The 26,803-nt window shown below is 46.6% G+C and overlaps 1 protein-coding gene across 9 annotated transcripts in view; it reads right to left on the bottom strand.

Moving 5' to 3' along the window:
- The window catches only part of HNF1B (HNF1 homeobox B), an 84,362-nt gene that overhangs the window by 24,214 nt on the left and 33,345 nt on the right, over positions 1-26,803 (bottom strand). For 7 of the 9 annotated variants that reach the window (XM_039508271.1, XM_039508263.1, XM_039508269.1 and 4 more), the window contains 3 exons: positions 22,573-22,772; positions 16,722-16,986; positions 14,971-15,209 (listed from right to left, as the gene is read on the bottom strand). In XM_039508271.1, coding sequence (XP_039364205.1) covers positions 14,971-15,209; positions 16,722-16,986; positions 22,573-22,772 — 704 coding nt within the window. The remainder of the gene's footprint in view (positions 1-14,970; positions 15,210-16,721; positions 16,987-22,572; positions 22,773-26,803) is intronic. The other 2 variants (XM_039508268.1, XM_039508270.1) reach the window with 1 other exon arrangement.

Here is a 26,803-nt window from a genome sequence, read left to right as displayed (position 1 = left end):
GCATTTGGCGTTCTTTTTATTTGCCTTCTGGTTTTTGAGCCTTTAGAATTCATATTTTCAAGCTTTCTTCTGCCCCTGTGAGGGTAAGAAGTTTTATTTTAAGTAAAAAACAAAAAATAGATTCTCACATAATCACATGACTCCAGGTGCTGGGGCTTTAAGAAAAACACCAAATCTTGCAAGACTGATGATAAAACAATGAGAGTTGACAACACTGCATCCACAGGTGTTGAGAAAGATGGCAGTCTTGACATTCATGCTTAGTGGAATTTTTTAGATAGGTTCAAGGGAGAAAGAGGTTCTACAGCTTGGTCAATTTCAGAGAAACAGCAGCTTTAGCTGTGTGGAAAGTATCTACATGGTGAAGAAGCGAATAATTGCTAACACTGCACTGAAGTCATGTCTACACGACGAGTTAGGGATGTGCTTCCCTTGCTCGTATATACATACTTGTGGTAGCTCGCTGAGAGCGAGCATAAGTATAAACATCAGGATAGCTGCAGTAGCACTGGTTGAGGCAGCAGAAGCCTGCCTGATCATGCAGAAATCCATCTGAAACTGGTGGGTATGTACGTACTTGGGAGAGCTCAGCCATGCCTTCACTGCCACTACCCAGAATGGCTACATTTATATCACTATTTATACTCCAGCTAGCTTGCTGAGAGTTAGCAGGAGTATGCGTATGTGATGAGGACAATCATACCCCTAGCTTTCAGGTGGGTCCTGCGCCATTGAAATAAAGCATAAGGTGCATCCAGGTGGTCTAAGCACGGGACTAACTCAGTTCTTCTCTTGGCTCGGACACGGCTCTCTTACTGACCTTTGGGAAGCCACTCAACTATTCTGCCTTGGATTTCCCCTTGCACTCAATGGGGATAATTACTATCAGTTATGCAGCACCAATGTTAGGCAGATACTTTCACTTACTTAGGTGGATTAAATATGTAATGTCTGCAAAACACTGAAACGTGCTGGGATTAATTATTATTATTAACAGTGTCCCCTAAATATCTTGATTGGCTTTTAGCACCCAAGAGTGCTCAGTAGTTTTAGAGCAGAACACAACATTCTTAGCTATGTTAGTATAAGAAGCCTAGTAGAAGATGGCCATATTTTATGCTTTGCCCAAGGAGCCTCCATGCTCATAAGGTGCCTTCCACACCCATTCACCCGCTCACTATTTTCTCCTCGCATACTTACTGAAGGGTTTTCACAATGCCCCACAAGAAGTGAGTTTGTAACATAGTTTGTGCAAACAGGAAACACAAATCCATGCTCAGTCATCCCCACCCAGGGATTGCCCAGTACATCCAGGCTAAAATGTTCGCTGAGTGGCTATGGATTTTGAGATCCCTTAAAGGGGCCGGATTTTCAGAGCGTGGGTGCTCAGCACTTCTGGAAAATCAAAGCCTTTAAGCATCTCAGATTGGGCACCCAAAAATGGAGACATCCACAAGCACTTTCTGAAAAATCCTCCTTCTAGCCTGTAAATGGTTTGAAACAGGGACTGTCCTATGCTGAGCCCATTGCAGGTGTTCAAAGGACATAGGATTCATTAGAATCCTAGATAACATAGGGCTGGAAGGGACCTCATCTAATCTATCCCTCATGCTCTGATAGGATTAAATATGCCTAGACCAGTGGTTCCCAAACTTTTGTACTGGTGACCCCTTTTACACAGCAAGGCTCTGAGTGCGACACTCCTTATAAATTAAAAACGCTATTATAAACGATGGAGGTCAGGCAGGGTTTGGGGGTGGCAGCTGACAGCTCGTGACCCCCCTGTAATAATCTTGTGACCCCCTCAGGGGTCAACCCCCCCAGTTTGAGAACCCCAGGCCTAGACCATCCCTGGCATATATTTCTCTAACCTGTCCCTGTGTTTGGTATGGTGCTGGTTTCCTGTGATCTTTGCCATCAGTTAGAAAAATCAAAAGCTAACTTGCGAACACAGCAGCTGTTTTCTGCCCCAGAACGTAATGCTTTCCTCTTGCAAAGGCTTGGGACAGAGAAGGCCCTCAGAGATCTTCCTAATATAGTCAGAGTTCCTGGTTTATGGAAAGGTCGGACAGCTTTTGTAAAGCTGGCTCAATTGTTCCCTCTCCCTCCCTTGTAGTTCCACAGCTTGAAGTGTAAAGAGATTTATTTCTCCCCCGTCTTCCCTCCCCACCACCCCACTGCAGCCTGCGATGATAGGAACCTGCATAAGAATCGCTGTCCGTGGGCTTATTCCCACAATATAAAAGTCTTGTTTATTGGCCTTGGCTATTGTTTGGCCACCAACTTGTACAGCCTGTGAAATGTTTTATTGGCTTTTCCATGTTTTCTAGGCCAACCAGCCCAGCGTCAGCTCCAGCCCAACCACGAAAACTTCAGCTCCTGATGGCCTTTAACCACAGGCTTTTGTTAGTCTAAGGCCTGAAGAGGCAGATTCCTTCAGCACTCAGGCTAAACAGCCAATTCAATGACCTACGAGGAGGAGCCCAGCATAAGCAAGAATCTTTCCACTGCTGAAGGTTTGAGTAAAGGCGGCCATCAGGTGCAGGTTACGGGACCTAGGTAGGGGCAAGGATTTGGGGGATGCTGGACTCCACACCCAGAGTCATAGGACTGAGTTGAACCCCGAGGTGGGGAATTTTCCTGTCTCCGTTTTCCTTAGGTAACTCATTTTACTCAGCACTCATGTCACTCAGCCTTGGGGACTTTGTGGGTGGAACCTGGGTTCGCAATGGAAGATGGGGAGTTTCACTTGGCTTTGAACATTCCACATAGCTCCGGCAGTGCATTTCAGCTCCCAAGAGGAGATGTCACCTTTGAGCTACCAAGTCAGGCACTTATTCTTACTGATAAGAGGAAGAGAGCTATAATCACACAGATTACTGTCGGTGATGATCAGATGATTATTACTCTCTGGTTGATCCTGTAATAATCATTTCCTGTCCCAGGTGGAGAAGAAATACAAATATCTGCATCCAGCTCAAGGGGCAAATCTTGCTTCCCTTCCCCACCTCTTGCAGGCATCAGAGACTTGGTAGGCAGCAGAACTGGGGTGGTTCTAATGTGCAATGGGGCTAACAGGGAGGGAGTCTGTATCTTATGTGCAATATGGAGCTGTGCTCTGTGGACTTTCCTCCCATGCTGGCAATCAGAGGGGCTAGCGGTTGAGGAGCCGAGCTTCTGGATCAGTACCTGTGTGGACTTGCCAGCCAAGCCGGTCCCTCCTGTACAGTAGGGGTAGGCAACCTATGGCATGCGTGCCGAAGGCGGCACATGAGCTGATTTTCAGTGGCACTCACACTGCCCGGGTCCTGGCCACTGGTCCGGGGGGCTCTGAATTTTAATTTAATTTTAAATGAAGCTTCTTAAAACATTTTAAAAACCTTTTTTACTTTACATACAACAATAGTTTAGTTATATATAGAAAGAGACCTTCTAAAAATGTTAAAATGTATGACTGGCACACAAAACTTAAAATGAGAGTGACTAAATGAAGACTCGGCACCCCACTTCTGAAAGGCTGCCGACCGCTGCTCTACAGGGAGGCCTGCAGCAGTAAGAACCCTACAACCCCCTTAAGGCGGCAGTCAGGTTCCTCGCATACAGCTCACTTGCTCATAGCCAGGATTTAGCCCTACAAGCTGTAAAACTCTGCTCATGTCTCAGAAGCAAGGAAGCCCCAGTCTGTCTCTCCTTTCTGGAGCCATAGCCTTGAAATAGCAGCAGGATAACAAACACAGTGGTCAATTCCCCAGGCATCACAGGAATTCCACTCTCTGTGGCCTGGTGCTGTCACCTCAGCTCCCTTTAAGGAAAGCCCAGGAGCAGAGAAGTGCAGCCCTCTCTGCTCTCCTGGCCACAGTCCTTTTGTTACATTTCACATACACCAGGCCTGAAGGCAGCACTCCAGTGCGCCACTCAGCGTACACTCCACACAGTCGCCTTCTGCGTAACCTCTCAGCCACACAGGCCACTGTTTTAAAACAGAATGGAGACCCCAGCCCTCACACTTACTGACCCCCCTTTTCGCTAACGGAGCCACAAGCACTGCCACGTATGTTAGATCTGCACCAAAATTCAGTCCCCACTGACGTCCATCCGCTTCCATGGGAGTTGGATCGCGCATTAAGGGTACTGATCTTGCAAGATACAGTGCAGCGACAGGGGGAGGGAGCCTGAATAAATACCAGTGAGAGCTGGGCTTCTGGTCCGAATAGCGCAGAGAGTGAATAGGTACAGGCTTTATGAGAGTACCTCCTTAGTCAATCAGACTGTGTTATTCAGACACTGGTTAATTGCTCTTCCTTGGTTTCACTACAGGAACCCTTATCTAATATACAACCAACAAGCTGCTGGATTAATTTTGATATCATCATCTCACCTTAAAAGGTCTGTGATCAGTCTTCCTCCAATACCCCCCTATGGCCCATCAGAGTAGTTGCAGGTACCAGAATCCTTTTGCAGGTTAGTCTGTGAAGGGCTCCCTCAACCCCAGCACTCACTCCCTCTTGTGGTCCCATCTGACCCTGAGGTTTATGGCTTTTGGGACACAGTGCTAGATTTGTTTATTTGAGCCAGGTTTCTGCCCTGTGTGTGTGTGTGTGAGTATCTGGGAGGGGATTTATTGGCAGTGGTGCAGAATGAATTTCTGTGGGGCTTGTGACTGGTAATAGCCAGAGATTGTTTGGAAGATATTTTAATACACAGCCCACTGTTATGTGGGGCGAGAGAGAAATTACTGAATAGGGATCAGAAAAATGTGTCTCCCCCAAAATAGGATTTTGGAGTTGGAGGAAAGAGCACAAAAAGAGCAACTGCAACCCGTAATTGTTTTGGGGAGCAGGAATGCTGGTTCTCTTACAATTTAGGAACCAGATGGATATTATTTGGTTGAAAATTTTGCATACTTGATTTCTTTTTAGTCTCCTGGGCTGGGGAATTAATGTATGGCCAGTTTCAGTTGTGGGTGAATTTTTTATGGACTGCTTATAACTCCCTGAAAACAAAGGCTGACAATGCAAATGCTGACACCACTAGAAGGCACTTTTATCTGAAGCTTCATCGGCTTCAAAACAAAAACACCCCATGAACTACAGGCGGTGTCTGGACCCCAAGCCTAACATCTTATTTTGGACAAACTACCATGATCTGCGTTGTTTCTGTGGTGGAGCTACCTTGATCGTCATGGACAAAACAGTTTGCAAAGATTTCAGATAGTGAAAGTAGCCAGCAAAATGGGACCTGCTAAATGGGAAGGTTTGGTTTTGCTTTTCAAATGGTTATATCTTAGCCAGCGGCCCTGCTTTCAGCTGCACGTCGAGCTAGAGGGCAAAAGTGGAAAAAGCCTTCCTCCTTTTCAGATTTCCAGCTCAAAAGTGAATTGAGTGAAACATTATTTGCTTTGTGGGTTGCCACTCTAATTGTCTTGAAAGTGTTAATTTCGCTAAGTTATAGGGCGCACAGTTTATATCCATTATAAACCTGTTTATGGGGACGAGACCCTCCCATTCTGCTGGTGTCATAAAGTTCTAATTACCCCCAATAAAACCAGAAAGGCTTCTAACAGCACACTGTACGGACCTAACAGGACAATGAACAGAACAGTAAAATATTGCAATTGCTTGGCAATGCCAGTTGTATACCGCTGGCATTAGAATCTAGAATCGGAACCAATGGAAGTAACCCAAGGTTATAAAGAACAACTTGTAAGATTCACATATCAACTGAAGTGATCAGAACCAACTTTGTACTGATAGGCCTGCTTGTTGCGTCCGGATATTGTGATCACCACTTGTACCAAAAGGAATTCAAGGGTATGCTACAATATTTATTTTTTAATCATGATGCAGCTCAGTTTGATGCATTCGAGGATACAGGGCTAGCTTCTTAGCTGGAGTAGCTGCACTGGATTTTAATGGCATAAATCTAGTTACACCACTTAATGATCTATCTGGCCTTGACAATACTCCCTGCTGTTTGGATACTGATGGTTTTCTCTGCAGCTTGCTTAAACTGGCTGACTTGAACTGCAAATACACCTCCCTAGATTAGGGTGACCAGATGTCCCGATTTTATAGGGACAGTTCCGATTTTGGGGGGCTTTTTCTTATATAGGCACCCATTAACCCCCCACCCCCATCCCGATTTTTTACACTTGCTGTCTGGTCACCCTACCCTAGATGACTGGCTCACCAGTCACCAACCGCGCCCACATTAGTTATGTGGACGAGATTCAAGCAGGAAGAGCTGACAGTGAATAGGGGAGTTTTAAGGTTACTGCTCACTCTTTACTTGTTACTCAGCCCTGACCCTGGGTCCAGGAGAGGCGGTTTAAGTAAGATTGCAGTGCCACTTTACAGAGCCCGATCCTAAGCCAGTCAATGAAAAAGACTCCCATGGGTGTTGGGGAGCTTTGAATCAGACCCACTGTTGACAGGAACTTGTCAGGATGTGTGTCCAAGGCACACCACAACATTTGCACTCGTTACACTCTGGTTTAATCACTGGCTCTGTGTGATCTGAGGAATCTCACTCACTACAAGTGGGAGAAGAGATCAACTGTAGAGTTAACACTGAGCTGGATAATAGAGGCTCTGTTCTTCCCAAGAACCAATATTTGCTCCTGTTTCAGGTGGTATTTCAGGCTGTAGCGTAGATGCTGGGGGGCTAATGTTTATGAGTGTTCGCTCCATGACCCTACATTGGCTTCCATGCCCTGCACCCACGCAGACTATTCTCTGTTCCTGACTGTATGAACTACCTCTGCACAGGCCGGGGGCTGTATTTGGGACATACTGTGTGTGCCTATTCCGGCTGCTTCCAGGTGCCAGCCTGCATGGGACCCAGTGACACACAGTTGCCTCATTTGCGAGTAGACACGCCCACAAGACCAGCACTTGCCTTGCTTCTTTGTATGCAAACCCTAGAGTCTGACTAGGTTATCACGTGAAAATTGACAGCAGAATGCTTTGAGCTTTATGCTGGTTAATCTCGTCAATATCCTGATTGTTTTCGGGACTCTTGAAGATAAAAATGGCATAAACCCAGCGTCTATGGGAAGGCATTGAGTTAACAAGATAAAACAGTCTGACCTTCAAATCAAACAGACAATGGAGAACACTGATAAATGCGCTATAGGAAGGGACAAGTTCAGGAATTAGAAAAATCCCCTTATGATAGTAGTTGTGCTATTTCAATAGGCTGTAAAATATCCATCTCTGAATACTTAAAAACTACGGTTAAGGGTTAGATGGATGGATACCCCCAGAGGATTTCAGATATGTATTTATTTTGATTTATTTTATTTTTTTTAAAAAGGGCCCTCTAGGTACTAACCATGGTACTCACACTCCCTTCATTGAAGAATACAAATCGTCTCTTTTTAACCAAGGTGTTATACATGGGAACGATTTTGCCGCTGCTCCATACATTCAAATCCCAGTATTTCCTGTCCATAGAAGTCATTTGGAGAGGGAGGCTGGAGGAGGGAGGCTAGGAAATGGGGGCTGCTGCAGTCAGGCACGCCATTAAGCTGTTAAGGCATTTAGTGCTCCAGACAGCCCCACACATGGTGCAAGGGCAGTTCAAATCCCAGCATGGACATCCATAGTTGAGGTCGGTGAGACAGCTGGTATGGGGAGCTGCCAGCCAACTGCATCGTGCTGCTTTCTTGCAGGCATTCCTCTGCCCTGATTAAAAATGCTTAGGGAAGAAGTCACTAACCAGCAATCCAAGGGTCATACACCCCCTGGTAGGAGTTAGCAATGAGATCTCAGCTGGAGCCCTGGAGCACCCTATACATTTCTGGAGGGGGCAGGAGGGGAAAGGTACTGTTTGATTTCAGCCCCTGGATCTGAACCCGACCCTAGGATTATGCAAACAATGTTGGATTGACAGTGGAAAGGGACCCCATGTCCGGATCCAATTCTGGTGTGTTCCAAGACAGCAGAATTTCCTAAAATTAGGGAGTTGAGAGATTTCTGACATTCAGGGACAAAAAAAAAAAACAAAAACAAAAACAAAACAAAAAAAACCCACATGAAAGCAACTCACAAGGGGTTTATACTGTTGTATCCAAGCCTGATCTCTGACCTCAATTCAGCCTCAGACCCAAAGCCTAATCTAGATCCACACAGGTCTGCCTCTAGCACCAACACATCTGGACGCCGCTGTGTCCTCCTTAAAAGCCCCCCACCCAATCAGTTACCAGCGCTAGTCAAGGGGCAGCCCCAGAAGCATGGATCTGGATGCTTTGACAGACCCCCTTCCCACACCGCAAAGATCTCTCTATAGAGGAAAATCTTCTTCTTAATTACCAAAAGCCCTTTCCCCACTCCAACCCCCTCCTCACTCTCCAAAACCAGTGTTAAAATCCTACTCTCTATGCCAGGCACCGCACCATCCCCAGACTGAGATCATATATTGCATCTCTCTGCTCGTCTAGGCTGCTCTGTTCTTGGGAGTAGGTATGAAAATATGGCAAGAATCCTGCTCTCTGAAGAAACCGGTTTGCCCTTTGCAGACAGCAGTGCCCTTCAGCATAGCCAGAAAGCTGCCAGTCACACATGCGCCCGACATCCAAGGCCAGCCTTACTCATATCCCATGCCAATTTCCTCCTCCTTTGAGGAATCCAATCAATATGAGCACCAGTCTCCAGCAAATTCAATCAGTTCCCACAGCCAACCCCTTCTCGACCTTTCCAAAGGGGCCTTTCGCCAATTGAGTAACTAGATCAGGGAGGCAGCCATCACTCCTGGCCTGCTCAAAAGAAGCCTCAGAATAGGCTGTCACTGGGGCCTATATCCCGGGACAGCTCCTGCTGGCTGAGTCTAGTGCTAGGAAAATAAAGACCCAGGCTTAACGGCCTTCCAGCCTCAAGATAAATGAACATGGTTACAGCAATTGCAGTCCCCCTAATAGAAGAAGACAAAGGATGTCATGGAGCGACCCAATACAGGGTGGAAGGATGAGGACACATCAAAGGCAACAAGACTTGTTCAAAGCCCCAGCTTAATTGTCAATTAAGCATGCATCAGGGGGACAATGCCATGACAACGCTGGGCTGCATGCTGGTGTATTATTGTGAAGCCGGGAGGAGAACACTGAAAACAGCTGATTTTGCTGACAATGTGCTTGTAGGGCACCTTGTAAGCAATCAGCCTATGACAGAAGGGCAAACTCCTTCCCTGCCACCCCTATTGTGTGGGACATTCCAGGGTTAGGGTCACATTCTGGTCATCATGTACTTGCTGTATGTGGAATGGATGCATTGCCGCTGGATGAGTAGCAATCCTAAAGCTTTCCTTACTGACGGCAAATAGACTCCCCCCAACATAAGCCTGCTTTTATACTCACATTACCATCATACATTCAGCACCCATTCAGAAGTGCCTTCCATTTATGTTCTAAAATATATCCCACCGGCCACTCTGTGCTAAACCAGCATAAATCCAAATGGACTCACTTTAGCTTCAGTGGAGTCACCCTGGATTTACACTGGTGTAAAATAGTGTAGGTCATGGTTCCAGTAGGGCTTGTGTGATTGCAGAGTCTCAGGGAGGATCTTAATGTCCTACTTTGTGTGTGTTACTATTTGATGCTTGTAATGCAGCCAGAGCTCCAGGCGGGGGTGCAATGGTAAATGCAAAGTGAGAAATATACACCGTAAAATAATTATTTACCTCTCACCATAATGCAGGCAAGAAAAAGACATGTTTCCAAGGTGGGTCGTGGGACTAAATTCACTGATGTCTGAAAACCACACTGAGATCTTGGATGGACAGCACAGAAAAAAGTGTCCACCCGTTCGTTATCCTAGGTGCCTGCTCTGAATGAGGGCAGATCGTTAAGTGATATGTACCAAAGAGATGCATCAAGGGAGCTGCTTTACTGAGCATTGAACAGAGAGGGGCCCAAACAGGCCCTGTGAGTCTGAGCCTGTCCGTAATAACGCTTCCTAGTCCAAACAGCTTCAAAATATCCCCTCTTAACCCGCTGTGATATTTGCCTTCTGTCTTCCCCCAGCCCTCTGTGACTTTGTTCCCTTGCTGACTTCCTCGAGTCCAGCTGATCAATTGCAGCATCCCAGCAGAGATGCAAACCAATCGCTTGCTCGTGTTCATACTGATGCACAAAGTGATCACCTGCTGTCTGACTGACGCGACTGACCTGGTAACAACATGTTAATTTGTAGCATAGGTTAAAGTTCCACAGGTAACCCACTTCCACATCCGTGGACTCCTGGGAACACGCCACAGGCGGCTCAGGACAGAAAGTGGACATTTCACATAGTTAACCAGCAGGGATTTGGAGCAATCCATTTTTTGAATTGCTCCGCTCTGGCTCAGCTCCAGCTCCGGGCAAAAACCTACTGGTCTGTGCTCCAGCTCCGGGCTCCACTCCAAAGCCCTGTTAACCAGCATCAATTCATACAAGCATGAGGCCTAGGGTCCCTGCAAACAGTGATGCAGAGAACAGGAATAGAAAACAAGGCTGTGTGTTCTGGAAAGAAAATAAAGAAAACCCATACAGTGGATGGAGCGAGCCCATGAATCCAGCTTTTCTCTTTCCCCACTAAGCCCATGGAAGTCCCTCCAGGTGAGCAACCGTGGCTGGGCTCAGGAGAAGCAGAAAATCCCACATGATGCTGCTTTGAGTAGCACAGAAGGGTGAGACCATCCAAGCCTGCCACCCTTATCACTACTACAAGCATGTGTCAAATCTTACCTTCCCCTGTCGCCAGGAGTTAATTAGCTTTGTCTGCAGGTCAACAATGGGGCTCCAGTAGTTAGTGGCTTGTGTGTGTGTGTGGGGGGGGGAAAATGTGCCCCATTTGCTCATTCCCTAGCTAGAGAGACAGTTCTTATTCAAAAGTGAAGTTATCTGAGTTAGACTGTAAGAGCTTTAAGGTCAGGGACCATGTCTCACTATAGGGTATCACAAGTAATCTGGACAGACAGCATGGTGCTTTTATCTCTGCCCCAGTGCTTATTTTGTAATGAAAGAGGTGCCGGAGCTCAGCGAATTCGATGCTGGGGCTCAAGCAATATTTTTACATTCATAACTGATGTGGCGAGCCCAGAGGTGCCGGGGCTATGCCCTGCCGAGCCCAGAGGTGCCGAGCCCAGAGGTGCCGGGGCTATGCCCTGCTGAGCCCAGAGGTGCCGGGGCTATGCCCTGGCACAAATTACGCACTTCTTTGCCCTCATCCTCCACTTGTCTTTCCCTTCGATTGGCAGCTCTCCCGGCAGGGCTTGTCTTTATTAGTCTTTGTAAAGCAACAGGTATATCTAAGATGCTATACAATAAATAACACTGGCACCACTACAAAAGTTTTTCTTCTCCTGCTGACAGTAGCTCATCTTAATTAATTAGCCTCTTAGAGTTGGTATGGCTACTTCCACCTTTTCATGTTCTCTGTATGTATTACACACACACAGATCTTCTTACTAGATGTTCCAGTCTATGCATCTAATGAAGTGGGCTGTAGCCCACGAAATCTTATGCTCAAATAAATGTGTTAGTCTCTAAGGTGCCACAAGGACTCCTGTTCTTTTTGCGGCTACAGACTAACACGGCTGCTACTCGGAAACCAGTAAATAAGGAGGGATTTCCAAGACACCGACAGCTCCTATCCCTGCCCCGTGGATTTTAGGTAGGACGGATTGCTCTGATTGTCTCTTTATAGCAAAAGAGGAGGATGCTGTATTGTTCAGTGAACCATCAGAAGGACCCAACGGTGAGAGCGGCTGACCCCCACGCGACCCTAGTGCTTGTCAGAAAGCTGCCCTCTTTTGTTTGCCTCTTGAGCTTGCTGACTTTGTACTACAGGTACAAAGACAATGGGGATTGTTTTCCCAACAATGCCTCTTGCCCCACACCACTCACTCAAGTCAGGGACTTCTCTGATTAGCCTCCTCTCTCTGCAAGCCTTGTTCTTTTCCGATTCCCTCCTGTCCCCTGCCCCTCAGTGATGCCGTCTCTGGTTTAAATCTATTTAGAGTTTTCTGTTGATTTGCAACTAAGGGGAAGGACTGAAAGCAAAGCTCAGACGAATGACAGCACAAGAACATGGAAACGAAGCCAAGTGTGAAAGGGAAAAGAATGGAGAGAGACCTTTATCCCAGACAAATCACCTGGAAAGAGAGAAGTTCTGTCTCCTCAAGAAGTTTAACTGGGACATGTGGGATGGAGGAATAGGGCACATGCAGGGATCTACCCTCATCTTTCATGGTGGAATCAGTTCTCAGTTCCCCAAGCCAGCCTGCTCAGACCAAAAGATCATAAAACACTGTTGCTTTTTTCTGGCTGGGGCGGGGAGGAGGAGGACGAATCTGTGCGGTCACCCCAACACCAGAATGGAGGCCAAACCACCCCTTCCTTCCACAGCTCCTCACCCAAGTCTTCAGCATGCTGAAAGGCCAGCGTGCCAGGGGACCGTGCAAGCGCAGCAGCGGCTACCCTATAGGGAAGAGCTGAAGAGCTATGCAGCTGGTAACACCCTGCCCTCTCCAGCAAAACAAAGCACACGTTAAAATCCAGGTGCAGCTTTCATAGGATGGGCTATTCTGAAGGGCAGTGGGGTGGGCCTGTGCCAGCTAGCTACCATCACAGGCAGTCCCCTGCATTATTCTAACTCTGCCCTGCTGTCAAAGGGCCAAGCTGCGCCGGCAGACTTGCCAACCTGCCAAGAGAGCAGATCTGGGCATGCGCCTTCTCTGGGGTGCGGCTAGTTGACAGCACAGCAGCCACACAGTATCCACGTAACCATACTCCGTTTTTCCTCCTATGTGCGCCCTGTGCCTTCCAGCCAGTTAAACTCAGAAGGACACGTGCGAGGAGAAGCGTTTGTTAACCCCAGCTGAGGAAAACCAGGGCACGGAGTAGTAAAGTGACTTGCCCAAGGTCACGAAAAGTAGAGCAAGGGAAAGAACCCAGGTTTCCCAAACTCCCAGCCCAGGGATCTTCCCCACAAGACCATCGTCTCCTCCTTCCTGAGGAGGACAGAGACGGGTGCCCTTTTGGGGGTGAGGAGTCGATATCCCGAGGTGGAGTGATGTGCCAGTGAGGCAGAGGAGGGTTTCTAGAGCCTTGATCTGCAATCACTGTGGCCTGGATGTCAAAAAGCACAGCCACCCCCTGTGCTGGCCATGAGAAAGGAGTCAAGGGCTCTTCACTGAGTGGGGCTGGGAGGGAGATCACTGCTGGGTTTGGGGGAGGGCAGGACGCAGGGGGAAAAGAGCAGGGCCTCTGTACAGTCCAACCCCATCTCATGATCTGTTATGCTGAGGTGGCTCAAAGGACATCGAGTGGCTTACTCAGAAAGCAGCAGGTTATCTGATCAATCCACTCTTTCAAACCCCACTCAGATCCCATCCTCGAGTGTTTGGTCATGGGGGTTTGTAGACATGTGCGGTCACAGAGGGGTTAGACTCTCATGGATTAGCTCAACCCTCCTGCCTAGGCCTGAAACAAATGCAAAATCTCAGTGCAAAAAGTTCAAGTCAAATTGGCCAAGTTTCAGCTAGTTCCAATGCACGATTGTCACCCGCTCCTCAGCTCAGTGGAGACCTGGGGGCTCGGTTTGTGAATCTTAGCAATGCTTTGTGAGTCAAGAATGGATTCATAAATAACACCCCAAAGCAGGGGAGTTTTGCATGGTGGAAGTTTGGATGATGCTTATTTCAGGAGTGACTTAGCAGCAGTTTGAAGGAGAATTACAGGGGACATTTCACGTTAACAAGGAGACAAATTCTGCTCCCAGCTACGCTCACGCAACCCCACTGATTTCACATCACAGGTCAGATGAATGATTCTTAGGGTCACATTCAGTGCCCATGAAATAAATGGGATGCAAGTTACATATTGGGCCACAGGGGTTGAAAGCATGTAAACTTGCTCCAGTTTGTATTTAGTGGGTGTGCAGAATGAGTGACTTACACCAATTTGCTATTGCATGGGGACTACGTTCCACCCCACCATAATTGTGGCATTTGCTTACACTCCCCAGTGTGGAGGACGGGGTTGTGTTTTGAAAGTGGAACCACATGGCTGCTTTATCTTTCACTCCTCCGATTATTACTGCTATTTATTTGCATTGTGGTAGCACCCTAGGAGCACCATGGTGCTAGGTGCTGTACAAACAGAATAAAAACACGGGCCCTGCCCCAATCGAATCCTTCTTAGTTGCTTTTCCTGCTGCATCCTTTCTTCCCCCAGTAAACTCACTTGCACACCCAGTGAATGCCAAAGCAGTGCAAGCTATATACTTCTTCTCTGGTTCCGGCTAGTGTAAGGAATCAAATCAATGTCATAAAACCAGCAAAACTCAAGAGGTTCCACCTTGTTGAAATCCAACTTGCAATCAATACACAAACATCAGTAATCATCATCAACCGCTCTTCTCCAACACCTTCACATTTGTACTACGGTAGCACCTAGCGGGGCCCAGCTAAGATCAGAGTCCCATTGTACCAGGTGTTTTATATACACATACTAAGAGAGACAGTCCCTGTCCCAAGGAGTTTAAATAGACCAGACAGATTAAAGCCTTAAACTCTACCCCAAGTCCAGGTTTGGGAAAGCACAGTACCACACCCTTGCATTGTACAGAATTGATGCACAGAGGGGCAAATGGACTTGCCCACGGTCACAAAGAGAATCTGTTGCAGAACCACGAATTAAAGCCAGGCCTCCCGAGACCCAGTCCGGTGCCTTCACAACAAGCCCATCCTTCCTCTTCAGAGACAATATTGCAACAAGCCACACAACCACCACCCTGCCACTGAGGGAATCTAGCCCTATTTTACAGGCAAGGGAAACAAGCTAAAATCACTCCAGCTCAAGAGACAACACAGCTAGATCTCCAGGTTCCTGCTTCCCACAAGGTCACACTTCCCTCCCCACACACACTAAGGAGCGGTTTGCAAAACCAATTCCCACTCCACTTTGCACACGGTTATGTTCTCGCTTACCTGCCATTTTGCTGGGGGGCGAAGAGCTGGGCTGGGTGTGATGGGGCGAGTTGTGGGACAGCAGAAGGTTCATGCTGTGTGGCTGGCCCGTGCTGTAGGCGTCCATGGCCAGCTTCTGGCGGAAAGCCTCCTCTTTCCGTCGGTTCGCGAACCAGTTGTAGACGCGAACCTCCGTCACCAAGTTGGATCCCAGCCCGTGCGCTTTGGAGGGGGACACTCCTCGCTGGAGACATTCTGCCCTAGGGGGCGAATGAAGAGAACACTTTGGAACAGGTCGCTATGAAGTCCATAACGATACATCACATTTCCATAGCCCTTTACTGGTTCAAAGCACAATAGCGAGTGCACCCCCATGACATCTCTGCACAATTCCCACTCTATTACTGGTGGGGAAACTGAGGCAGAATGGGGAGGGGTGACTTGTTCAAGGCCACACAGTGAAACAGCAGCACACCAGCTAGACTCCCTCTTTCACAAGGCATTTTATGTAGGTGTTTATAAGATCACGCGTCCATGGAGGGTACTTATCTGGCCCATCACCTCTTGGTATTTATCCTCACTACACCCTGGTGAGATGAGGATTACGGCACTGCCCTATTTTACAGATGGGGAACTGAGCACAGAGAGACAATGTGACCTGCGCGAGGTCCCCCAGGAATTCTGGGTGTGGGGAGAACAGGGAATTGAACACCTGTAACCCAAATTCCAGTCTAAGGCACTGGATGACCCTTCCTCCTGCTTGCACCTTGCAGCTGCAGTTCCAACCCTGGCCAAGACCCATTAGGCCAAAGCAGCATGTAAAAAAGTTAATAAAATAAAAGTAAATTCTCAGCGTTTGAGAACCCCAAGAAGCGGTTTGATTTTGTGCTGCGTGTTAAAATGGGCAAAGGCTTAGGCTTGGGCTGGTTCGGATTTTTCCAGCCCTCCTTAAACAAGCCTAAACTTGGCATTCGGGATGGGCACAAACCCCAACCCTGGGCATGGATACCATTGAACTTGGAGACAGCTGGGATTCGGATCCAAACTCTGTGACCCGGATAGGGCCCCGATCCAGCAGAGCTCAGTTCAATGGTAAACACTTGAATAGTCCCCTTGATTTCAGTGGAATTGCTCATGTTAATATTAGGCACATGTTTGGCTCCTCTTCTGCATCAGAGCTTCAATCAACAGAAACACGCATGTAAGCCTGGGGGAACGTCTGATCCAAACCTTGCAACTTGGGCCCATTGCATCTTCTCACAGGGAAGGAAAGAATGTATGCTCAGGCCAGGTCTGCACTAGAAATGTACCTCGGTATAATGGCGTCACTCCGGGGTGTGAAAAACCCACACGCCTGAGTGACTCAGTTACACCGACCTATGCCCCTGGTGTAGACAGTGCTACGTTGCTGGGACGGCTTTCCCCATCAATACAGCCACCGCCTCTCGCGGAGGTGAATTAACTAGGCTGACGGTCTCCCAGTGCCGCAGCAGCGTTTTAAGTTTAGACCAGCCCTCAGAGAGAATCGTGCAGAAGGGAAGGGATGGAACGTCTTTTCCAGGATCCCATAGTCATTTATCCGTGGAGCCAGGCTCCTATTACGTATAGCAGATTCCCTCTCTCCAACAGTGCCTACTAGAAGCCTGGGACCATACAGATTTGGCCTCCCTTAGCTTGTTTGTATTTTTAAACAAAGACTCGCCAATTAATTGAGAGACAATGGAGCTGGGGGGAGGACAATATTCTCTTGAGCCAGCCCAGTGCCATTTTACCTGTTACATTCCTCCACTAAAGCTTCCCTTTCCTCCTTGCTAGGGTTCTTTTGCCGGTCGTAGGCTTGGTACAAGATTTGTTGCGAGGCAGGCCCCCATTTGAATCGGTTCCGTCGCATCTTCTTGCTGGGGGTTTCAGAGCAGGTGTCCTCGAGCTGGCCCGTGCCCTGGTTCTGCTGATTGAACTCTGGAAAGAGAAACAGCAGCTGATCCTGACTGCTTTTGTCTGTCATATTTCCAGAACCCTGGACTGTCTGGTTGAATTCTGAAAGAGAAAGGAGCAGATTTGATCTGGCCTATAGCCACTGCCACTCAGAAAATAACCTGCATTCATATTCATATCGTCACATTGTTTCCTTGTGCTCCCCCATCTGCCTCCCTGTATCCACTTGCTGTCCGTTTTATACTGACATTGTAAGCTCTTTCCGGCAGGGACTGTCTTTTTGTTTGTAAAGAGCCTTGCACCAGGGGGTCCTGGTCAGTGGTTGGGGCTCTTAGCCACCACCACAATACAAATAAATAATAAATAAAAATAACAATAGATTTTAAGATCAAGAGGAACCATCTAGTCCGGCCTCCGGTATAACACGGGCCAGAGAATATCACCCAGTGATTGCTGCATTGACGCCAATTGCTTTGCTTTGTTAGGAAAGTTACAATTTTGAGACCCAGTACAGTACACACCAGCCACACACACACCCCACTGCCATCAACGGAAAGGTCAATAAATTTATCCTTGGATGTGTGAGACTGGGGCTGGCTAATCACTTCAGTCTGTGCCATTGAGCTCTTCTGCTAAAGAGCCTTAGCAGGACTGCAATTTGAAACAATAGGCAATTTATTTGCAGGCAGCAATCTGGATACCAGCAGGATCAGAAAGGGAACCCACTTCTCCCTGCCTTTCCCAAACCCACCCACACCCTCGCAATGAAAAACATGAAACACAGCCCTGGCACAAAACCGTGTACGAAGACCATGGTTGGCAACCCCCTGACACCTTTTAATGGACCCTCTCTTGGGTGAGCAGCTCACAGCTGTTTGCAGCTTTGATGCTTTTTAGACTGGTTTAAGTTACGCTTCAGACAGGCTTCCCCAGAGTTCCAGTCTCCACACCCCGTCCTGCACTCAGCGATGACACCAGTGCTAATCCAGGATAGCTACCGGCTTCAGGGGGGTGCTCTGGATTGACACGAATGTAGCTGAGCACGAAACATACCCCCATTTCAATGTTTTATAGAGAGCCATCAGTGCACTTTACAGATTATTACCCTGGGAGGAAGGGGGACACAGGGAGTGGCTTGTGGTTAGGACACATTAAAGGAAGGCTGGCAGTTTGGGTCCTAGTCACTCCTCTTATCTGTGCCTCAGTTTCTTCGCTCAGCAGGGTGCTGTGATTTAATTCAGTAATGGTTTCAGAGGGGCTCAGTTGCGCAAACATAAATAAATAGCCAACCTCTCCGAGAGAAAGGCGCCAAGTGCAATCTCAGGTAAGTCACTCAGTCTCTCTGTGCCTCAGTTCTCCCAGCACCCACCATTTGTCTGTCTTGAGGGCGAGCTCTCCAGGGCAGGGACTGTCTCTTACGAGGTGTAGGGGTTCTTCCATCACTGTAGTAAATCCACCCCTCCGAGAAGCGGTAGCTAGGTGGATGGAAGAATTCTTCGGTCCACCTAGCAGTGTCTACACTGGAGCATCACTCAGTTTATTTACATGGCACAGGGCGTGGCATTTTTCACAGCTCTGAGCAATGTAGTTAAACCATCCTAACGTTGTAGCGTAGACCAGCTCCACACAAGGGCCTCAAGATAGTAATAATCAAGTAGCCATGGGCTAATCTGAAAGGGTCAGTTGTTCCACTCGAAGTTCAGAGAAAGCATCCAAGGATTTGGAAGATTCTCTGTCCAAACCTCTTAGGTTTGCAAAGCCAGACTGGAAATCTTACGAGACCAGGTTCTCTCCCCGCTGCTCCAAGCTGGAGCCTGGAAGTGCAGAGCCCCAAGACAATGAACGATGACGGCAGGTGGGAAGTTCAGAATTTTTGGCAGCTCCGAGAATGTTCGGTAGGGCACAGGTCCAACTTTCCCCTAATATGTGACTTTTCCACGAGTTTTACCTCTCCCTCTTGCGATTGCTGCTAATCTGCAAAATGCCTTCCCATGCCTCTGCCAAGACACAGCCGCAGATGCATGTTCTAAAATTATTATGGATATGTATGAGGCTCCCTGAGCTGTGTAGCAGCTCCCTTAATGAGAAGGCATATGCAGACGATACATATTCATGGCCTAGCTTTCTGTGCCTGCGTGTACTTGTTCAGGGCGGGATTGTGTGAACTCAAGCTAATACGTTATGAGTTAAGCAGTCAGACTTCAAAGATCCCCCCCGAATCCTGCCTCTCTTTGTTCCTAAAGAACTCCCCTCCTTTGATACAGCTCCATTTCAAACCAATGGGAAACAAACACACTCCTCCAGCAATAAGGAAGCTTAAATCAACTCATGTATGCGGCAGGATTGCCATTTCCAAAACTGAACACCTTGGGCAATGCAGCACAGCAGAGGCGAACGGGTGACCTTCCACGCCTGCTTGCCAGAGCTGGGGCCTGTCAGCACAGCCGTAAAGGGAGATTGATGGCAGGTTTTATTATTCTCAGTTTTGCAGGGAAATTCTCCTTCTTTTTATAATAGCTTTTCCCTTGGGACAACAAGAGAAGCAGAAAACAGAGGCCAAGGTTGGAGCAGGGGGTTGGTTTTTCCCCTCTAGGTGGATTTTCAAAGCACTGACATTCAGTTTGAAAGACTTTCTGGAGTCCCTATCTTCCGGAAATAGAATGATACTCCATCCCGTTGGGAGGACACATGCTGAACTACTTTTTAAGACATAGTTTAGGGCCCTTGACTCACATGGATAGCCCCAGCTGGATTCAATGAGATGAATTTCAGGAGTAAGGGCTAATTACATGAGTAAAGGAGAGGTCTGTGGGGCCATTGAACTCAATGAACACGCTATATTGGGCCCCTGTAGATTTGGGTTGTTAGAGGAGGCCATAGGAACAACCTGAAACTTTTCTGCATTCTTCATTGCCTAAGCATCACTGAAGGAAACATGGAAATGCAGCACCCAGGAATTTTAGGGGGGGTGTTTTAAAAAGGGACACCGTCCTTTAAAAGGAATGATGGAGGAAACACTATTATCCTTCCATATAATGTTACTAACCAGGGCCGGCTCCAGGCACCAGCGAAGGAAGCAGGTGCTTGGGGCGGCCAATGGAAAGGGGCGGCACGTCCGGGTCTTCGGCAGCAATTCAGTGGCAGGTCCCTCAGTCCCTCTTTTCCTCTTTGAGCTGCTGCCGAAATGCCACCGAACAGGAAGAGAGGGAACGGAGGACCCACCGCCGAATTGCCGCAAAGAATGAAGCCGAAGTGCCGCCGATCGGCCTTTATTTTTTTTCGCTTTGCCGCTTGGGGCGGCAACAAAGCTGGAGCCGGCCCTGCTACTGACTTAGCCTTAGATCATTAAAGCAAAGAATTTTAAAATGTGAATTAACTTTCCACCACTGGGGCTGGCTGCTTGCTTCATTTAGTTTTGTGCTTCATTTCGTTTGGACAGTGACATCAGAATAGTCAATAACTAGGCCACCCAATCTCTCCTGTCCATGCAGGAAAGTTCTCTTTCTTACTCTCAGTCCATCACCCCAAGCTACCCCCAAAATCATCTCCCTCCTTCAAGCATGTGCAAATTCACGTGCCCCAACTTACCGAGCACTTAAAGTTATGCATATTTACTTCTAGGATCTGATCACATTCGCATTGAATTCCGTGACAAATCCCACCAATGGGATCAGGATCAGACTTCATCAGTTGATCCCGTTACTATTTTTTGTTCCTGGCCTCTGATAGACACCGTATCAAATGCTTTACTAAGATCCAAATAGGTCATGTTCACTGAGCTCCCTTCACCTGCTGACTCTAATTCTATCACCAAGTAGCCAGTTTCTCTGGCAAGGCCTATTCTTTGTGGGTGAATTTCATCAGTTTCAGCGCCACTTAAAGTCCCACTTAAACCCTTAAGCTTAAGGTGTGCTCAACTGCACTTCTGCACAAGGGGTGAGTCTCACCATAGAAACCCTCTCTCATTATTACTCTTTGTTCCATTAGCCAAGATATTAAAATCTTTCTGATTCTCATGCATTAGCACAAGGCTGTAACCACTGGTTTGTAAAACACTGCAAAGGGAGGTTTAAATTCAGGTTAAAAAACCCAGCTGATTTCAATGATTTTTTTTAAATTGACAACTATATTTCTATCAATGTACTAAAACTACAATTTTTGTCCAAGGTATTTGTCATTGCCCCTTTAAGAATCCAGGGGAAGATTCCTACCAGCCTGGCAAACATGATCAGAACGCTACCGCTAGAGTATTGGAAAATTACTGCCCCCAAAAGATTTCCTCAAATAGTCACATTTCTGGAAAAAGAGATTTTTCTTCTGGTGTGTTCACATCCCCTTTTTTAAGAGTTCATTTCCCACAAATACTGCCGCAAAGAAGTTCACTGATTGGAACATCCAGGGCAACCGCAAGTGTTATAGGAATATTCCACGGCCCTAATTCAGAAAGATACTTATGCATGTGCCCAGGGCTGGCTCCAGCTTTTTTGCCGCCCCAAGCGGCGAAGCGGGGGAAATAAATAAATAAATAAATAAGGCGATCGACAGCTCAAAGAGGAAGAGAGGGACTGAGGACCTGCCGCTGAATTGCCACCGAAGACCCGGCCGTGCCGCCTCTTTCCATTGGCCGCCCCAAGCACCTGCTTCCTTCGCTGGTGCCTGGAGCCGGGCCTGCATGTGCCTAACTAATCACACGACTAATCTCACTGAAGCTGCTGGGACTCTTCATGTGACTTGAGCTAGGCTCAGCTGGGGGCAAAGGGAATCAAATTTCTGGGGTGAATATTTGTGCCAAGAGTCACACCCTTGCAATCAGGGAACAGAAATAATATCAGATGACTTATGTGTCCAATCAAATCAGCTTGAATTTAGAATCCTCCCAACAAACTGTTCAGAAACAAGCTGGATTATTTGAAGAAAATATTCCCCACATATTTGTGAATAATGAATAAATGTGAGACGCTGCAGACAGAGAGGCAAAAGTCATCTAAATCAGGTGTTCCTTATGAATTGTTTGGTTTTAATTGTAACACATACATGGGGCAATTCAAAGTGATTTTAGTGGGGGCTACATGGAAGTGGAACATTGCTGCTCAGTGGGCTTCAGTGTATTTCTTATGGGCTTTTTCAAAAAGATGCATCTAAGTACAAACACTTTTTTTTAAATGTTATGCAGTAAAGTTACAAACAAACCATCAAAAATGCAGTCCAATCCTTTGAGCAATGGCACTACCAAGGATCTGTGGTGGTCACATGGACAGCTAAATCAGGACGTTATGCATGCTTCAAGACATGAAATGTCTCAGTAAGACAATAAACTCTGATTTGAGCATGGAAAAAAAGGGGGATAATTCATTTTCTACCTGCTTAATTTCATTGACTGACTGAGAGCATTTGATACAAAAAACCACTGAGAGACTCAAGCCCTGATTCAGCAAAGCATTTTATCACAGCTAACTTTAAGCATGTAAATCCACGGCTATGCAGCAAAGCACTACGCACATGCTTGACTTTAACCATGTGGCCCTATTAAATCAGAGGTTTAAAGCCAAACGTGTGCCTGATTGGACCGAGGTATCAATAGAAACACGAAGCCCCATTACACAGTTACTTTTCAGAGCAGATCTGCACATTAACGAGCCGCAGCGCGAAGACTGGAAGGAACAAGGGCGTCTAGAGCAGACTACTTACGTCTGAGAATCTCCCTCTGCTTCCGGACGTACCACGTGTAGAGTGCTGCCCGCTTCTGCGTTTTCATGGGTGTTCCCTTGTTGAGGTGCTGGGAGAGGTGAGACTGATTCAGGCCTGTGACATCCACCACCTCCCTCTGGGGGATGTTGTGCTGCTGCATGTAACCTTTGATCATTTTCGCAGCCCGCCAGGGGTCCTCACTACAGGAGGAAACAAACAAACAGTTAGTTTGGTCTGAGGGAGGTGCCCGGGTAAGCTTATTCCAATGACAAAAACCAAAGGCTGATTGCTAAGAATCTATTACTAATTGGATACCTTTTGAATACACTAGTGAACCCAGAATCCATTACAGGTGGGCACCCAAAAACCCACAACAGGATTTCCTTTCAATTGCCTAAGGTGGGCAGTTTCACTGTTGATGGGTCGGGCTCCTTAAAAATCACTCTCTCCATGAGCCCAGCACAGAGACAGATCCCACCCTGCTCCCCTGGAAGACGCTTCACTCCAAAGGGGGCAGGATCAGTCCCTTAATCTGAATCTGATCCACAAACTTACTCCTTCCGGTCATATCTCACTTCCCCTAGGAATAACCTCAGCTGGGTGAAAAGTTAATTTGATAATATTGCTCAGTGGTTAAAGCAAGGGATTGAGAGTCAGGAGTTCTAGGTTCCATTCCCAGCTTCACCACTGTCTAGCCACCTAATCTCGGCCTGGGGCTCAGTTTACCCATTGGTAAAAGAGAAATAAAACTTGCTTGCTTCACAGGGATGTTGCAAGGCTTAATTACACATTTTGAGATCCACCATCCTTGGATTAAAGGTCCAATAGAAGCATGAAGTATTATTAGTAGCAATAGTAATAATAATCACTCCCCTTGATGATATGTATGAACAACATGTTCCATAATGGGAGTTCCTTACATAAACACAGCAGATAGTGAAGACTTCTAATTTTGTGACAATTGGACAATTATTTTTTAACCTAACCTCTTTTCTATGCTCTTTCATGCTGCATTAATGAGTTATCCCCAAAAGAACTGAAGATCATGTGGAGTGTTACAGCAAAGACCGTAGCCTTTGTTGAGACCCAGACCTTCTTTACAAATTACATCCAACAATAGCTTTATAATGGTAAATATTTTAGCCCTTCATTAATAGTGAGACTCACAACTTACTCCTAAGCCCTCCTATGATCCTGCTGCCTTCTCCAAAACCCGAGTAAAGAGATAGGTTCAGCAGATGCTTCACAACTCTGGGAAACCAAGATGAGGAAAAGCTTGTGAAAGTTTGCTTCAAGTCAGGGTGGACATTTGGACTTGGGTCTGAAAAGCCCAATTCTGAGGACCTTCAGGGCATGTTGCAAAGTTCATGTTCCCCCGCCAGGCTTTTAAAACCAGGATGGGAGAAATTATACGCCTGGAGAATTGTAGGAGGGACAAGGTGATTTGAGCTTCTGAATTCCCTCCGTAGACGGTTATATTGAATTGTAGTGCTGCACTGTAATTATAGTTGGATATGAAGACCCCAATTCTCCAATGGATTTAGGCACATGCTTAACCTTATCCACTCTCAATAGTTCCCCTGAGTCAACCGGGCTACTCACAGTGTGTAAGCAGTGTTGCCTGCTGTTATGGATTTTATCACAAATCTTGTGACATTTGTTGTTTTCGTCCCTTAAATTCTCAGCTCCTGGAGTAAGTGATTATGTAAGAATCCCAGCTTTCATTTACAAAAGTCATATTTTTAGCCCTCATGGTAGCAGAGGAAAGCCCGAAAACAGGAGCCAAATACACCCTTAAGATTCAAAAACCAGAAGACAAATCTATTGATTTTTTAAAATCTGATTATTTTTAGCCACATCTCATGATTTTTAATGCACGGGCTTTGCAAGTGTATCAATATTTGCAGGATCAGGATCTGATTTTAATGTATTTTTAAATTATTTCCAGGGCACTTTCAGTGTATGGCCAGGCATCCTTTCTTGGGGTGCATATAATTCTAACTAAATAATAAATACATTTTATGGTAAATACTGTTACAACAACTACCCTTAGCAGATTTAAGGACAGGTTAATATGCAAAAATACATGTCAATTATTTAAGATGATTGGATTTATTTTTATAGACAAGGACGGTGAATTAAAAGGAAGTGCTTTATGCTGAAAAATCGTTTTTGATCATGAACTTGGTCACAGTGTTGTGCACTAAAATAATGAGCTATTCTAATATTTTACTTAGAATAACCATCCAACTGCATTTTCAGTTCATTTGTTCCTTTGGATCCTTCAATTTGTCGAGGAAAAAAAGTCCCATAGATGTCTTACCTTTTGTCCTGAAAGCAGCTTGAAAACAAAGCTACTGGTAACCAACATAAAAGTGAGTTCGGAAAAATATTGTTATAATAGTGCACTTTTCCCTCGTTTCCCCTCTAAAACAATAACTATTGTCACGCCCAATCCTGCTTTCTCAAAGTACTGAAAATTCGCACTGGTTGTTCTGTGTTCGTACAGCACCTAGCACAATGGGGTCTTGGTTCATGGGTGCTATGGTAATAAAAACAACAATATAAAAATAATAAATAAAATAATAAAATAAGAGGAGTTTGGGGTCTATTGATTATGGAATGCAGGATCCAAACACAGTTTAGTAGGCTCAAAATTTGACACCCTTCCCCTTAATTTTGCTACAGCCATTAATAAAGTCCCTCAAATTGTTTTGGTGACTTTTTCAAAAGGAATACGTCAGTGACATTTTTCCTACATATTCATTCATATGACACTAGCCATTGTGGTATGTATTATACATACATGCACCTTGTTATTACTGCCCTAGTGCTTAGGAGTCCCAGTGTAGGTGCTGTACAGAGAGCAGAAACGTGGGCCCTGTCCCCAGGCGATACGCTGCCACAGCCTAGCACTTAGGGACAGCCCTCGCCAATAACAAAGGTGTGCGCCCATACGATGGAGGAAAACGTTTCTAGGAGAACAGATTTTGGTTTGTTACAAACAGTGTCAAAATTAAACGATATGATTGTAAATCACGTTCAAAGCCCATTTAAACAGAATTGGGCTGAGACAATCCACACATCAGTGAAATATCGAAAGACTCATGTATAGAAATACAGAAAGACCCAGAACATAAGGTGGCTGGAAAGTGGCGTCTCATTGATAGGCAACTGTAATTACCGTAATTAAATGATTTTTCAGAACTTGCTGGCTTTACTCTATATCGGGGTCCCTTTTCTTTCTGAGGCCCCCACAACGTGCTATAAAAACTTCATAGCCCACCTGTGCCACAACAGGTGTTTTTCTGCATATCTAGTAGATCACAAGCCAGAGACACGTTAGGGGGCCCCACACCACAGAAGCCCCGCACCACAGGGGCCCCGCAAAGCTAAGTTGCTCAGGCTTCAGCGCCAGGTGGTGGGGCTTGGGGCCCCAGGCTTCTGCCCCACATGGCGGGGCTTGAACTTTCTGCCCTGGGTTCCAGTACATCTAATGCTGACCCTGCTTGGCGGACCCCCTGAAACCTCCTCATGGCCCCCCAGGGAGCCCCAGACCCCTGGTTGAGAACTGCTGCTCTATATCTCATGCCATGTCCTCATACCTGTAAAAACCTGAGCAGGGAAGCATAGTTCAATTGAACTAGTCCCATAAATTGAGTTACTCATGTGCTTATGGGGTCAATCCTGCAAACACCTAATAGTAGCAAACACCATTGCATTAGGGTTGTGACAGAGTTCCAGGTCCAGACCATCTGGGGAAAATCTTCAGTCATGTTGCAGAAAACCGAGCTGCCCCATTCCCCCAACATAAAAACGGTAGAGTCAAATCTGATTTGCATTATCTGCAAGTGGGGCCAATGAAATCAGTGGGAAAGACAATCAGGACTCTAGGGCCACGGTCAGCACTTCTCCTGCCTCCCATCATTCTCCTACAGAGGCATTTGTCCTGCACTTAGCATCCCTAATGCCTTGGGTGACATCCTCACATTTCTTATACTTCATCAACAGAGGTGACACATTCCCCCCAAATCTCTTACAGGAATAGTCACTTGAATTCAAGATGACAACTGGTTTGCCCCAACTGTATCTGCATCACGTTCCATTTCTAGTTTAGCAAGCGAGTATACTGGCAGAAATAGTCACCTAAGCAGTAAGCTTTAAGCCAGGACTAGAGACTTTTCAGAAAATGAGTTTGGAACTTCACCACCACCACAGACCGGATTTTAAG

The sequence above is a fragment of the Mauremys reevesii genome, linkage group 20 (genome assembly GCF_016161935.1).
Source record: "Mauremys reevesii isolate NIE-2019 linkage group 20, ASM1616193v1, whole genome shotgun sequence".
Taxonomy (NCBI): Eukaryota; Metazoa; Chordata; order Testudines; family Geoemydidae; genus Mauremys; species Mauremys reevesii.
The sequence above is the reverse complement of the archived record's forward strand: the minus strand, read 5'-3'. Positions and strand labels throughout refer to the sequence as shown.